The sequence below is a fragment of the Rhinichthys klamathensis genome, unplaced genomic scaffold (assembly GCF_029890125.1).
Source record: "Rhinichthys klamathensis goyatoka isolate OS25496 unplaced genomic scaffold, OSU_Roscu_1.1 h1tg000242l_1, whole genome shotgun sequence".
NCBI lineage: Eukaryota > Metazoa > Chordata > Actinopteri > Cypriniformes > Leuciscidae > Rhinichthys > Rhinichthys klamathensis.
In genome coordinates, this window is record NW_026606764.1 from 3,827,368 (window position 1) to 3,841,145 (window position 13,778).

Here is a 13,778-nt window from a genome sequence, read left to right on the forward strand (position 1 = left end):
TCCTTAAAAAACCCAATCTTGACCCTTCAGAACCTAAAAACTATAGGCCCATATCGAAACTTCCATTTATCTCCAAAATTTTGGAAAAAGTAGTGGCATGCCAGCTGACCTCCTTTATGGAGCAGCACAATCTGTTTGATACTTTTCAATCTGGCTTTCGAAAATTACATTCCACTGAAACAGCCCTTATTAAAGTCTCTAGTGATGTGATGATGGCAGCAGACTCTGGCCGCTACACTGTACTTGTACTTCTTGATTTGACTGCTGCTTTTGACACTGTGGATCACGGTATACTGATAAATCGGCTTCAAAATGAGATGGGACTATCAGGATCTGTCCTTCAGTGGTTCTCTTCCTATATTCATGACAGAACCTTTAATGTTGCTGTAAACAATGTACAGTCTGATGTGACCAATTTGTCCTGTGGAGTGGCACAGGGTTCAATTTTGGGTCCTATTTCGTTTTTACTGTACATTTTGCCACTTGGTCAAATTATTGGTTGTTTCAAGGATGTATCATACCATTTCTATGCTGATGATGTCCAGTTGTATTGTTCTTTTAACGAGTCTGAGTTTCATCGTTTGACTCTGTTTCTAGAGTGTGTGTCCTCCATCAAAGACTGGCTAGCCACAAACTATTTGCAGATAAATTCAAACAAGACTGAAACGCTGATTTTTGCCCCAGACCATAAGATCCCGCTAATCAAACAGCACCTTGGTTATCTGGGCCTCTCTGTCAAATCCAGCCTCAGAAACCTGGGGGTTGTGTTTGACCAGGCCATGTCTTTGGAGACACACTCTAAACAGCTCGTCCGAAATTGCTTTTATCATCTTAGGAACATCTCTAAAATTCGCAAAATGTTGTCAAAGAAGGATCTGGAAATGATAATTCATGCTTTCATATCCACAAGACTTGACTACTGCAATTATGTTTTTATCTGTATGAATAAGTCTGCTTTGAACAAATTGCAAATTGTTCAAAATTCTGCTGCTAGACTTTTAACAGGTGCCCCTCGAAGGTCTCATATCACACCAGTCTTATTAGATCTCCATTGGCTCCCTGTAAAATTCAGGATTGATTTTAAGATTTTAGTGCTGACTTTCAGAGCCTTAAATGGTCAGGCCCCACATTACATCCTGGACCTTTTGAAGCCGTATTCCTCTGACCGCACTCTCCGGTCCTCTGGCCAGAACTTGCTTACAGTCCCTAGGACTCGTTTTAAGACCCGAGTGGACATGTCATTTCAGTCTGTTGCTCCCAAACTGTGGAACGCACTACCCCTGTCCATACGTCTGGCAGACACTGTTGTCTCTTTTAAAAAGGCTGTGAAAACATGTTTATTTAGGAAGGCTTTTGGTTGATGGGTTTTTCACTAGTGTCACTTTAATTTTACATATGTACATACATTTTTGTTTGTTTTAATTATCCACTTTGTGATTTTATCTGTGAAAAGCGCTTTATAAATAAACTTTACTTACTTACTAATATCAATAATTTTACAAACATTGAGATGTTCATTCCATGACAATTTACAAACATCAGTTACACACGTACAAAGACATAATATATTTCCTATTCAGACAACAGTTCAAAAATGTTTTGATATTCGTACACACTGTTGAGTTGTGGTTGACAGATATGTGTTTACCCTAGCTATTATTCCAATCGTTCGATATTTTCCACACCGTGCGCATTTGAATTATTAATCTCGCTAGACGTATCATCAGTCGTCATGATGGCTTTTCGTTGTACGATTATCATCAATAATCCTGTACAACGGTTTGAGACAGTCTGTCTGTCTGTCACGGTGTGGGTTTTGTGTTTTGTTCCTTGTTTTTGTCTGTCATGTGTTTCCCTGTCTTTTCATGTTCAGCTGTTCCCTGTTTTGTTGATTAGTCTCCCCATGTGTTTCTGATTAGCCACGCCCCCTTGTTATCTTGTTTAGCTTGTTTGCCTGTGTATTTATACCCTTGTTCTTCAGTTGGTGTTTGTCGGTCGTTGTTTGATGTGAGATGTTCTCAGTTCCTTGTTCTGTGTCCTGTGTGCCTTGTTCAGAGTTTTCCCTGGATTACTTGTCTTTAGTGATGGCGAGATGAAGCTTCATAAAGCATTGAAGCGTTTCATCCAATTGGTTCACTCATGTGCCGAAGCTTCATGGTGCTTCATTTGCTCTATTGTGCCATCAAGTGGACAATAAATGTAAAACGTGCAGTGTGATTATAATGACACTATGGCTTTGGTGTCTGAAGCATTGAATGAAGAAAAAGAAGCTTGAATAGATCGCTAACAAACTCGCAAAGTCCCAAGTCCACAAAATGTGAGGGGGAATCCATTGCATTTTGCTGGCCCTTATATTTCAAATAGACCGCCAAACCGCGAACCACTTCCTGAAGCAGTCACGTGGCACAGGCGGCTCGCGAGGCTTCAAACGTCACCACATACGTCACCGACACAAGCCTCGATACGCGCTTCACAGAAATCATCCCGGATTACTCGACACACGCTTCGAAGCCTCGATACGGGAGGACACATCACTACTTGTCTGTTAGATGCTTAAAGTGCTTGCGATTGGATTCACTCTCTGCTTCATCCTTGCTGCATCGTAACACTGTCAGGGCGGATGTTTAATGTTTGTAGTATGTAGGTGGTGCTACATGAACGCCTCTCCTAGTGGGCGTGGCCCATTCAGGGTTGAACAATCTCACTTTGATATTCTTGTATCTCTCAAAAGCATCGACCCATGAAAAGAGTTGATAGATTTTAGAAAAAATATCTTCCAATAACGGTAAATCCTTCCATTGGAACATGAATTTCAAATCGTAATATCTGAAATGTTCGTCCTCGGAAATCGGCCACGAATGTTCCGGCGCATTTCGGCCGAAATCACTACAAAGGATGTAAACGTAGTCATCTGCGTGCTTGTTAACATGATCCGCCAGAAGACTGTACCTAGTCTCCATGCTTAATCCAGACCACTTTGCAATGAAAAGCGGTTCACCATCTTTCAAATCTCTCCACACACATGTATAAAATAAAATCCAATCCCTTTCCGTAAAAACCAGATCGGGATCCTCTGTTGTATTCGATGTGAACGGTTCATCATTATCCATATTAAAAAGTCTGACTTCACGTAAATCCTTGTCAAAATCATATGTACACGCACGTTCTCCGGACAAGTCAAACGTATATTTTACGTGATCCGTCGGCTCGTGGAGAAATTGCGTTAAACAGGGTCCATATTTTTTCCTCGGCGCTAAAGTCAAATTCATCATAGCGCCATCAATGCTTCTTTCAGGAGTCTTGGGAGGTACAGAGGCCATTTCTAGTTGAATAAAGGCAAGGCAAGGCAAGTTTATTTATATAGCACATTTCATACACAATGGCAATTCAAAGTGCTTTACATAGAAGAAATTAAAATAATCAAAACAAATAAGAATAATTAAAACAGTATCTAAAGATCACGAGTATCTTGTCTCGTTTTTGACCTCCTTTTTAAACCGACCTCCGTACCCTGCCACCCTATGGGAGGGTTTGCGTGCGTGCGTGCGTGCGTGACGCGTGGGAACTATTTGTCGTTTTCTCCCACGCCTCAACACCTGTTGTGGGAGGGGTCGAGGTGTGGGAGTGGTCTAGGGGTGGAGCCTACGTCTGGCTACTGTGCAGACCTCAGAGATGCCATTCTAACTTTTTGGATGTAAGAGTGCTGACGTGTTTCGTTGAGCTCCCAGGAAATTACATTTGCACAGCTTTGAACTGGATTACTTTTGGAATTAAAATCTCTAAAGCTTTGGAGGTGCTGGTTCTTTTTCAGCAAACGGATTTGTAAAAACATAAGGCTATTTTATTTTTGATACTGTGATTTTTAACATGCTGTAGTTTTAATATCATGACGTGTTTTATGTAAAATATAACACCTTCACGAATAATGTGTGAAAGTTAAATGTATCTTTTTGTAATGAAAAAACTCTTAACTTGTTTTACTTTTCTGTAAATGACTGAACGTTGATCTTTTAACGTTTTAACATTTTTAAAATGTTTTTTTTTTAGATGTTTTAATACTAAAACATTTTGATAACTTTAAGAAAACTTTTTCATTAATGTTTTAACATTTTACAAATGTGTAAAAACACTAAGACGTGTATTTTAAACTTTATACAATATTTTTATACACCTTTAAACACTTGAAAGTACAGCTTTTCTTCAAATATATGTTAGAAAATAGAATTATTCGCTTGATATAATTTTAATACATGTTGTTTTAGATGTTTTAATACTAGAACATTTTAGCAATTCATACAAAATAATGTGTAAAGGTAAAGACGTGTACTGTGTCTTAATGATATAAACGGACTTAATGGTTTTAAGACCTACGTGTTATGTGAAAAGTATGAGTTTTTTAAATGTATGATGAAAAATAGAACTATTTGTTTGACGTTTTAATTTAGAAAATGCAATTTTACAGTTTACAAATGTGTGAAAACACTAAAGATGTGTGTATTTTAACTTTATACAACGTTTTAATATCTTTAAACACTATGTTATTAACTTTTCTTAAAATGTAAACGAAAACCCTTTTTTAATAAAAAACATGATCTCATCTCTGTTTTCTGTCATCCTTCTTAAAAAAGCTTGAAAATATATTGTGTTTGAATGTTTCTCCACACTATTTTGTACATTTACACATTGAACAAACAATAACACCCATGATACACCTATGTTACCTTTTTAGAAATACTTGAACATAAGGATTTTCCCACGGTCACATGACCTCTCCAAAAGTGAGGGTGGTGGGGGTGGAAAGAGGAGGGGAGACCGTGGGAAAATTCCCACGGCCCAGGTGGTCAGACCGGAAGTGGGTGGGAGGGGTAGAAAGGGGCGGGGCTAGGCGTGGGATCCATTTTATTGGGGGCAATAAAACTGTCAGTTTGATGGATGCCGCCCTATACTCTCTCTGCCGGTGAAGCTGGCGGGCGAACCGGCGAGCTTTCACAAGCTGGAGAAGGCTCGGGGACCCGCTGAGTATGGCGCTTTTATGGCGCGGCACTGTAGCGGGTGGAAGTGCAGTCTCGCTGAAGTATGCCAGGCGAGTCCTCAGAGTCACCATAGGCAATAGTTCGCAGTGAGGGCAGCCGCCGTCGGCGAGCGCGAGACCTGCACGATCCTCTCCCAGGCAGGAAACGCATATCACATGGCGGTCCCCGTCGCTGAGTGGGGCTCGGCACGAGCCACAGGAGGATGGCATCTTTAAAAGACGCGGCTCTTTTAGATGGTAGACGTGTGAGTCGCGGGGCGAACACACACACACACACACAGAGCAGAGTAAAGGATATATAGTACGCCAGATAGCGTAGCAGGAACGGCGGCTGAAGGCGGCGAGGTGAAGGCCAGCGACTTCAGTTGCAGAGGCTCGTCCCGCAAAAAGCAGTTTGCGGTGCGGTGCGGCTTCTCACTCTGGATCCAGCGGTGCGAACGCTTCGCTTAAGAGATGAAAATCAGATTATATCAGCCCATCGAGACGTATTTATAAGGCTAGGCCACGCCTGCTTCGGTGGGAGCGTGACGCAATGGGCGCGAAGCGCCCTCATTGGACTGTCACTGAATGGCCTCTCTCGATAGGCTGCTGCAATTGCCACAGGCCAGCCAATAGGCACGCTAAGCCGCCTTGCCTATGTCTGCTTGCTGTTGCAATGCGTTTTGCATTAATACAAAATTAAGGATAATTTTTTGGCTTCAATATCTCGAGGAAAAGAGGTTTTCCCCTAGCGTAAGATATTACGCAGTACGAGAGAACCTCTCGTAAGAGAACAGCTGGTCTACTCACAGTCAACCCCGCAAGACCTATTTATATTCTGACCATGATGGCAGTAACCAACACTATATCAGCACTAACCAGCACTAGCCAACATAAACCAGCCTGGTCCGGCATGGAATTCATGCTAGTTTATGCTGGATTTTTTAGCAGGGAAAAACAGTCTCATGCTGATGTTACACAGGACTGTTTTTTTTTTTTTTTTTGTCAGGAAAACTCTGGTGAGAGTTTGCAATTAAAAGTCAGTTTGTCAGATGCTTTCTTGCAGATGGGGCTTTGTTGTTTCAAGTCTGAAGATAACAGTGTCTCAGATCTCTATCTTACCATGAACTCATCAAAAATTATTGTGTAATTGTCTTTAATTATATGACTCAGAGGAGGTGCAATTTGGCCTCATGTTGTTTTTTCTGGCCCTTGTTTTCCTACTGCTCTCTTGGGACAGTGGTCAAAACAAATACCCCTTCTTGGCTTGCACTGACGCACACGGGTACAGAAAGACTGCCAGAGAAGTAACACCAAACTGTGCCCAATGTCTGTACATGTCCTATTATGGCTTCCACTTCTACTGTGGGTAGTATGTGGGGCTTCTCTGGTAGAAGGGACTCTGCAGGAAAAGTGTGTGAACTTGGATGCTTCTCAGAACTTAGATGTTAACGGTTTCTATCAGGATGGTGATGTGATTATCGGTACTCTCATTAATGTACACAACCTGGCTGCAACCCCTGACCTGAGCTTCACCAGAAAAGCTGAATTAGGGCCGTGCTTAAAGTAAGTTATATGCCATTTCTAATTATCTTTCCTATCACTCCTCACACCTGTGTATTGATGTGTTCTGTAGAACGATATTTTATATACTAAATTTGTTCTGTAAGATTTTCCCCTTAGGTGGATTTTCAACAAAGAAAATCTGATTTTTTATTTTGATTTGTTTTATTTGCACAATGTCTTTTCTTTGGTGTATTTTTTGTACATGCACAAACATATAATATAATTTAAACACAGAATCATGTTTTATATGGTTTTGGGTAACACTTTATTTTAATGCTCCCTTTTAACATTCTGTTGGCTATAAGTAACTTTGCAACATGTCAACTAACTCTAGGACTAACTCTTATTAGAGTATTAGTAGACTGTCTGCTTAATATCTGCTAACTCTTTATTGTGATGGTACCCCAACAGACATTCTACTGACTATTAGAAACTTTGCAACTACATGTTAACTTATTCTAACCTTAACCCAGTCTACTATTACTCTACTAACACTCTAATGACAGTTAGTTGACATGTAAGTGCAACTGTACTTCTAGTCAACAGAAAGTGTTAAAGGGACCATCAAAATGAAACCTGTTTTTGTTAGTTATTAGTTTTATTTGATTATCTGTTATTATTAATATTATTTCTAAACAGCAGCATGTTTTAGGTTAAAGGGATTTTTGAATGTGATACATGGAATATTTATTCCATATTCTGTATACAGTATACAGAATGCTTGCACAGAAAGTGTATTCAATTATTTACACACATGTATTTTATCAAGTGAATATCATTTTACAATATCTTGATCTTGCAATCACTTTTTTATAAAAAAAAAGTTTTGTTTTCATAACCTTTTTAATCATAAAAAATGCTAATGAGGTGAAATATAGGTGAACATAGCAATAGGGTTAGTATATTGAATGATAATTCTGTAGACTAAATCTACTAACTTTTAGTGCTGACATTGATAAGTTTGATTCTTGCTCACCAATGAAAAAAAAACATATTATTTTATTTTTATGAAAAATGTTACACATATTCAATATTGTATAGCTATGCTTTGTGGCACCCAAGAGAAAAAATGTATAATACTGGAAATTGTTTATCTGTGGTTAGTTTTCAGGAACGTTCTGTTCACTGGCTTCAGGCGGTTGTGTTTGCAGTTGAAGAAATTAACCAGAGCCCCACTCTGTTGCCGGGGGTCCGACTGGGTTATCACATAATGGATAGCTGTGCCCGATACCCCAACGGTCTGATGGCAGCTATCTCAATGATCAGTGGAGGAAATGAAACTTGTGGTACCATTAGACCAGCCAAGCTCCTCATTGGAGATTCTTCTTCTACTCAGACCATTCTTCTATCCAGGACCCTGAGTCCCCTGCAAATCGCAGTGGTGAGGTTATATCATGCACCGAATAAGAAAGTCAAATTGTGATTGAATGTTTGTCCATTTGTAAATATGCAATATGACATTTAAATGCAAGCTCTATGCAAATATTGTTTTAAATGTGCTTCCAGATCAGTTACCTGGCTAGCTGCCAATGTCTCAGTGACAGACAAAAATACCCTAATTTCTTCCGCACTGTCCCCAGTGATGCCTTTCAGGCACGCACCATGGCACAGATGGCCAAACGCTTTGGTTGGACCTGGGTTGGAGCTGTGGTTGGCGATAATGACTATGGACGCGGGGCTGTGCAAATATTTGAAGAGGAAATCAAGGGCTCGGGGATCTGCTTAGCCTTTTTTCACACACTCTACAGGGAGCAATTAACAAAGGATGTGGCCCGTGCTGCCACAACAGTCCAAGCCTCTTCTGCCCGTGTGATCTTGGTGTTTGCTTGGTATGCAGATGTTGAGGTTTTTCTCTTGGAATTGATCCGAAGGAATGTGACAGACAGACTGTTCCTGGCAAGTGAGATCTGGAGCACCAGTGATCTCTTGGCCAATCCCAAGCTCTACACCATCTCTAAGGGAACACTAGGTGTGGCATTAAGAAGCGTGCCTATACCTGGTTTTGATGCACATCTCCGGCAGCTACATCCTGCCCGTTACCCTGATGATGAATTCTTGAGGATCTTGTGGGAAAATACATTTGGCTGTAGCCCTACGGATAGCTCTTCTATGTTAATTAAGAAAGCCTTGCCTCCATGCAGTGGCAGAGAGAGTCTGGAAGGGGTTCACAGTCAATTTACTGATACTTCTCATCTGACAGTGGCATATAATGTTTACTTGGCAGTATATGCTGCTGCTCATGCACTTCATTCTTTGCTGGCGTGCACCCCGCAAAAAAACTCTGATCCTAAAATAAAACCAAAGTGCTCTTCTCCAGACAACATCACTCCAGCACAGGTATGCATCTCATGTGGAATTTTAAATGTTTATTTATACAGTGGTCCAAAAAAGGACACATTTCAAAATGTATGAATGTCATTGGATTTAGATAACAAAATATTAATCCAGCTACCCAACTCATTCATTTTTTAAAGAAAGCACTTTTCAAACAAGACATTTCACAATAAGAAGTGTTTAATTTGTTGTGTAGGATGTTTTACACATTCAAATATTTACTTTATTTTATTTTAATCAATTGAAAATTATACTCTTTCAATGAAATTTTATTTACATAATTTATGATCTCCTACTGTTTGAGCTTATTCAGATTTGATTTAAAATAGCATATGTCTAAGGTTAATAGGGTTGTTAATAAATGACCTGTAACTCAGAAAAATTGCATGCATATATTCATTCTAAAACTTAATCAAATGAACACAATTTGAATATGTCTGATTTATATTTCAAAGTAAGCTAACTTTTCAAGTAAGGCATCTTTAAACCTTTTTTAAACAATGTATATAATGTAAATATTAAGTATTTAATAATTTTAAGAATCTGCAATGAAATGTTTCATTTTAAGTATGGGTTAAATGTCACATCAACTTTGTGGTTGTTCCAAACATTTAAATTGTCTCTCTTTTCCTGACTTGTTCAGCTTTTACAGCACGTTAGACAAGTTAATTTCACCACTCTGTTAGGAGAGGAGTTTTATTTCCAGGATGGCAGCATTCCACCTGTCTATGACCTAGTGAACTGGCAGAGAGCTCCTGATGGTTCACTCCACTATGTTTCCATTGGGCGAGTAGAGGGAAACCAGCTCATTATTAATGAGTCAGCCATTACATGGCCTGGAGACTCTGGGAAGGTGAGAGGGGCTTCTAATATATATATATATATATATATATATATATATATATGTTTTTTTTTATTATTATTATTTAGTGCTGGGCAAGTTAACGCGTTATTATCGCGTTAACGCATTTATTAATTAATGCCGACAATGTTTTTTATCGCGCGTTAACGCAGTTTTTTTTTATTATTATTATTTTGAAAGTCCGTTGCTCACTGGCTCTGAATACACATAGGCCTACAGTCAAACCATGATCACAGGAGGGTGGGATGTTGGTCAGCCAGCAAATAACCCACCCAAACAAACAGTGGAGGGGCTGTGGCAGGTTCTCTCAGGTGAACAGAAAGGGAGACAGCGCTCCGCGAGTGAATGACAGGCGCTCTATGGATAGTAACCATGGCAACGGCTTCTGTGCGCTATGCAGCTGTAGCCTTTTTAACTTAAATTAAAATTATACATAACTTTACCTGATAGGGCTGCGTTTAGTTTAGCGGGGATGCTCTGCCATGTGAATTCCCTCCTGTTGATGTCCTGATAACTATTTAGATTCTGGAAACTCACAAACAGCGAGCCGAGGATCAGTCTCTCTTCCAATGATTTGTGCTGCGCGTCGTGCTGGAAGTAGCTATCAGAGGATGGGTAGCTGCTACATGGTGGCCATAAAGGGATGGACATGGTCAGAAACAATGCTCAGGTAGGCCGTGGCTCAACTTCGGCAACGCGCGGGCGCGTGCGTGAGGCGAGCATGACCGCAACAGTTTCACAGGAACGCACCCGCTTGTCGCTGCACCTGTGCTCGACCACTTCACCTCACTCTAGGCTGATTTATACTTCTGCGTCGGACCTACGCCGGAGCCTCTACGCTATAGACTACGCGTTGGTTTTCATTTATATATCTGCGTCGTTGTCCGCGTTGACGCGCAATTACACATGCAGAGGGAGAGTGTGAAACCCGGGGAGCGGTTCTAGCAATCACAGCGCTTGCGGTGCGCGTAGAATTGACGTTACATTTTTGGAGAGATGCACGTCAGGGTACGCGCGCTACACAGCTACACAGAGTTCGATGCAGAAGTATAAATTGGGCTTTACCTCTGTTTAATCTAATCTTACGTGGGAAACCATGGCATGCCATGACCAAACCTAAGCTGCTATCAGAGAAGTAACGTTGGTCGACTTATATCTGTAGTAGTGATCATGACCCTTTGACTACATAGACTGTTTCTGCTGCTCCCTGATACAAGATACCTGTTCAGAAAAAAAGAAAAAAAAGAAAACTGGACTCGTTTTAACTAGCTAGATAAAAGGTAATGCCCTGGCAGTGGCAAATAGCTTTGATTAAATATTTGATTTGATTACATTAATGTTTAAGTTGAGATTTACAAGAAATATTTTATTGATACTGTGTAAAGGGAATACTGCTGGTATAAAAGCACCTTATTTGTTTAAAGTTTTTGCAAACCACATGTTATTGCACTTTTGTAGCAGTACATTTAAATCAAAAGTGCGCAATACACTAGTTTAGAATTCATTATTCAATTTTGCGCGTAACAATGCGATTAATCGCGATTGATCGCAAGAAAATCATGCGATTAATCGCGATAAAAATTTTTAATCGTTGCCCAGCACTATTATTATTATTATTTTAATAAGCCTAGTGTTTGTATGTTTACAAACTATGGGTCTTGCAAAATGCCAGACATACAATGTATGTAAGTTGTGTTAATAATCATTGTCTATTTCCCTTAAAGAGTTAGTTCACCCAAAAATGAAAATTCTGTCAGTAATTACTCACCCTCATGTTGTTCCAACCCCGTAAGACTTTCGTTCATCTTCGGAACACAAATTAAGATATTTTTGATTAAATCTGAGAGCTGGATCACTCCTCCATAGGCTTCTTAAGGGATCGAAACTGACCGGCCCAAAAGTTATGAAAGACATTGTTAAAATAGTCCGAGTGACTACAGTGGCTCAATCTTAAGTTTATCAAGCGACGAGAATACTTTTTGTGCGCAAAAAACAAACAAAAGTAACGTCTTTATTCAACTATTCATTTCCTTCTCTGTACGGCCGTGATATTTCACGTAGTGAAACTACGGAAAGCTTCTAGGTTGTACGTCACGCATCACACACATGACCCGCGTCGGCCAATAGTGAGCCTACGTGTGATGTGCAACCTAGAAGCTTTGCGCAATATCACTACGTGAAATATCACGGCCCACGGAGAAGGAAATGAATAGTTAAATAAAGTTGTTATTTTTGTTTGTTTTTTTGCGCACAAAAAGTATTCTCGTCGCTTGATAAACTTAAGATTGAGCCACTGTAGTCACTTGGACTATTTTAACGATGTCTTTCATAACTTTTGGGCCGGTCAGTTTCGATCCCTTAAGAAGCCTATAGAGGAGTGATCCAGCTCTCAGATTTAATCAAAAATATCTTAATTTGTGTTCCGAAGATGAACGAAAGTCTTACGGGGTTGGAACAACATGAGGGTGAGTAATTACTGACAGAATTTTCATTTTTGGGTGAACTAACCCTTTAAATGCCTTTCTTATGTTATGTTACCAGATGCCTGTATCCAAGTGCACTTCTGAGTGTCCCCCTGGGACACGTAAAGCTATTAAGAAGGGTCTTCCAGTGTGCTGTTTTGACTGCCTGCCTTGTACAGAGGGGGAAATCAGCAATAGTACAGGTCATTAATGTTCTCTAACACTATATTTTATACTAATTTATTAAGTCACTAAACACCATAGAGCTTTAATGTTCCTCTTTTGATTTTTTCCCCCTAGGCTCAATAAAATGTTATCGCTGTCCCCAAGAGTTCTGGTCAAATAGTTTCAGAAATGAATGTGTGCCCCGTGAGACTGAGTTTCTCTCTGTTAGAGAAACAATGGGCATTACGCTGATGGGTGTTGCTGTTTCGGGTGCTGTCATTACAGCTACAGTGGCTGTTATTTTCCTGTACCATAGAAACACTCCAATAGTTAAAGCTAACAACTCAGAGCTCAGCTTCCTGCTCCTGCTGTCTCTCAAACTCTGCTTCTTGTGTTCGCTAGTATTTGTAGGCCAGCCATCACTCTGGTCATGTAGGATTCAACAGGCTGTGTTTGGGATCAGTTTTGTCATGTGCATCTCCTGTATTCTGGTCAAGACTATTGTGGTTCTAGCTGCATTCCACTCCACTAGACCTGGATCCTCAGCTCTTATCAAATGGTTTGGACCGGGCCAGCAGAGAAGAAGCGTTCTGGTCTTTACCTGCATTCAGGTGGTTATCTGTGCCATTTGGCTCTCTGTCAGTCCGCCTTCACCTCGCCGTAACTTTGGAGTCCAGGGTTCAAAGGTCATCCTTGAGTGCACAGTTGGGTCAGTTGTGGGATTTGCCTGTGTACTGGGCTACATTAGCTTTCTGGCTGCTGTCTGCATCCTGTTGGCCTTCTTTGCCCGCAAACTTCCAGATAATTTTAATGAGGCGAAATTCATTACGTTCAGCATGTTGATCTTTTGTGCTGTGTGGATTACTTTTGTGCCAGCATATGTGAGCTCACCAGGGAAGTACAGCGTAGCTGTGGAAATTTTTGCCATCTTGGCCTCTAGTTTCGGACTCTTGTTTTGTATCTTTGTCCCAAAATGTTACATTATTTTACTGAAGCCAGAAAACAACACTAAAAGTTTTCTTATGGGAAAAGCATAATTATATATTTGAAAAACTCTTTCTGTTTTGTGATTCTGTGTTTCCCTATAATAAAGTTGTTCTGAGTCATAGCCATGTTTGCTTCTGTCATTCATTCAGTGCTTCTCAAATCTGTCGAGGAGATTTTGTTTCACAAGTAAATTTTTAAAACGCACAAAAGTGATCATATATGTGTGACGGGATTAGGTGATTAGGTGACAGCAATATTGGCCTATCAGCAAACGGTACTTTCCATTTAAAGTCTGATTGGTTGTCACCTGGGATGCGTCACGTCCGTTTTCCCCGTTTGTTTGCTCGTGTCCATGGTGGCTGTAGGTAAGCGTGCTATGCTGTAATAGTTG

General features: G+C 40.2%; 1 protein-coding gene across 1 annotated transcript in view; it reads left to right on the forward strand.

Moving 5' to 3' along the window:
* LOC130100466 (extracellular calcium-sensing receptor) overlaps positions 1-13,437 on the forward strand; it is a 54,216-nt gene extending 40,779 nt beyond the window's left edge. Inside the window, exons 6-11 of the mRNA XM_056265942.1 lie at positions 6,385-6,577; positions 7,682-7,958; positions 8,084-8,914; positions 9,555-9,764; positions 12,315-12,438; positions 12,536-13,437. Coding sequence (XP_056121917.1) covers positions 6,385-6,577; positions 7,682-7,958; positions 8,084-8,914; positions 9,555-9,764; positions 12,315-12,438; positions 12,536-13,437 — 2,537 coding nt within the window. The remainder of the gene's footprint in view (positions 1-6,384; positions 6,578-7,681; positions 7,959-8,083; positions 8,915-9,554; positions 9,765-12,314; positions 12,439-12,535) is intronic.
* The last annotated feature ends 341 nt before the right edge of the window (positions 13,438-13,778 follow it).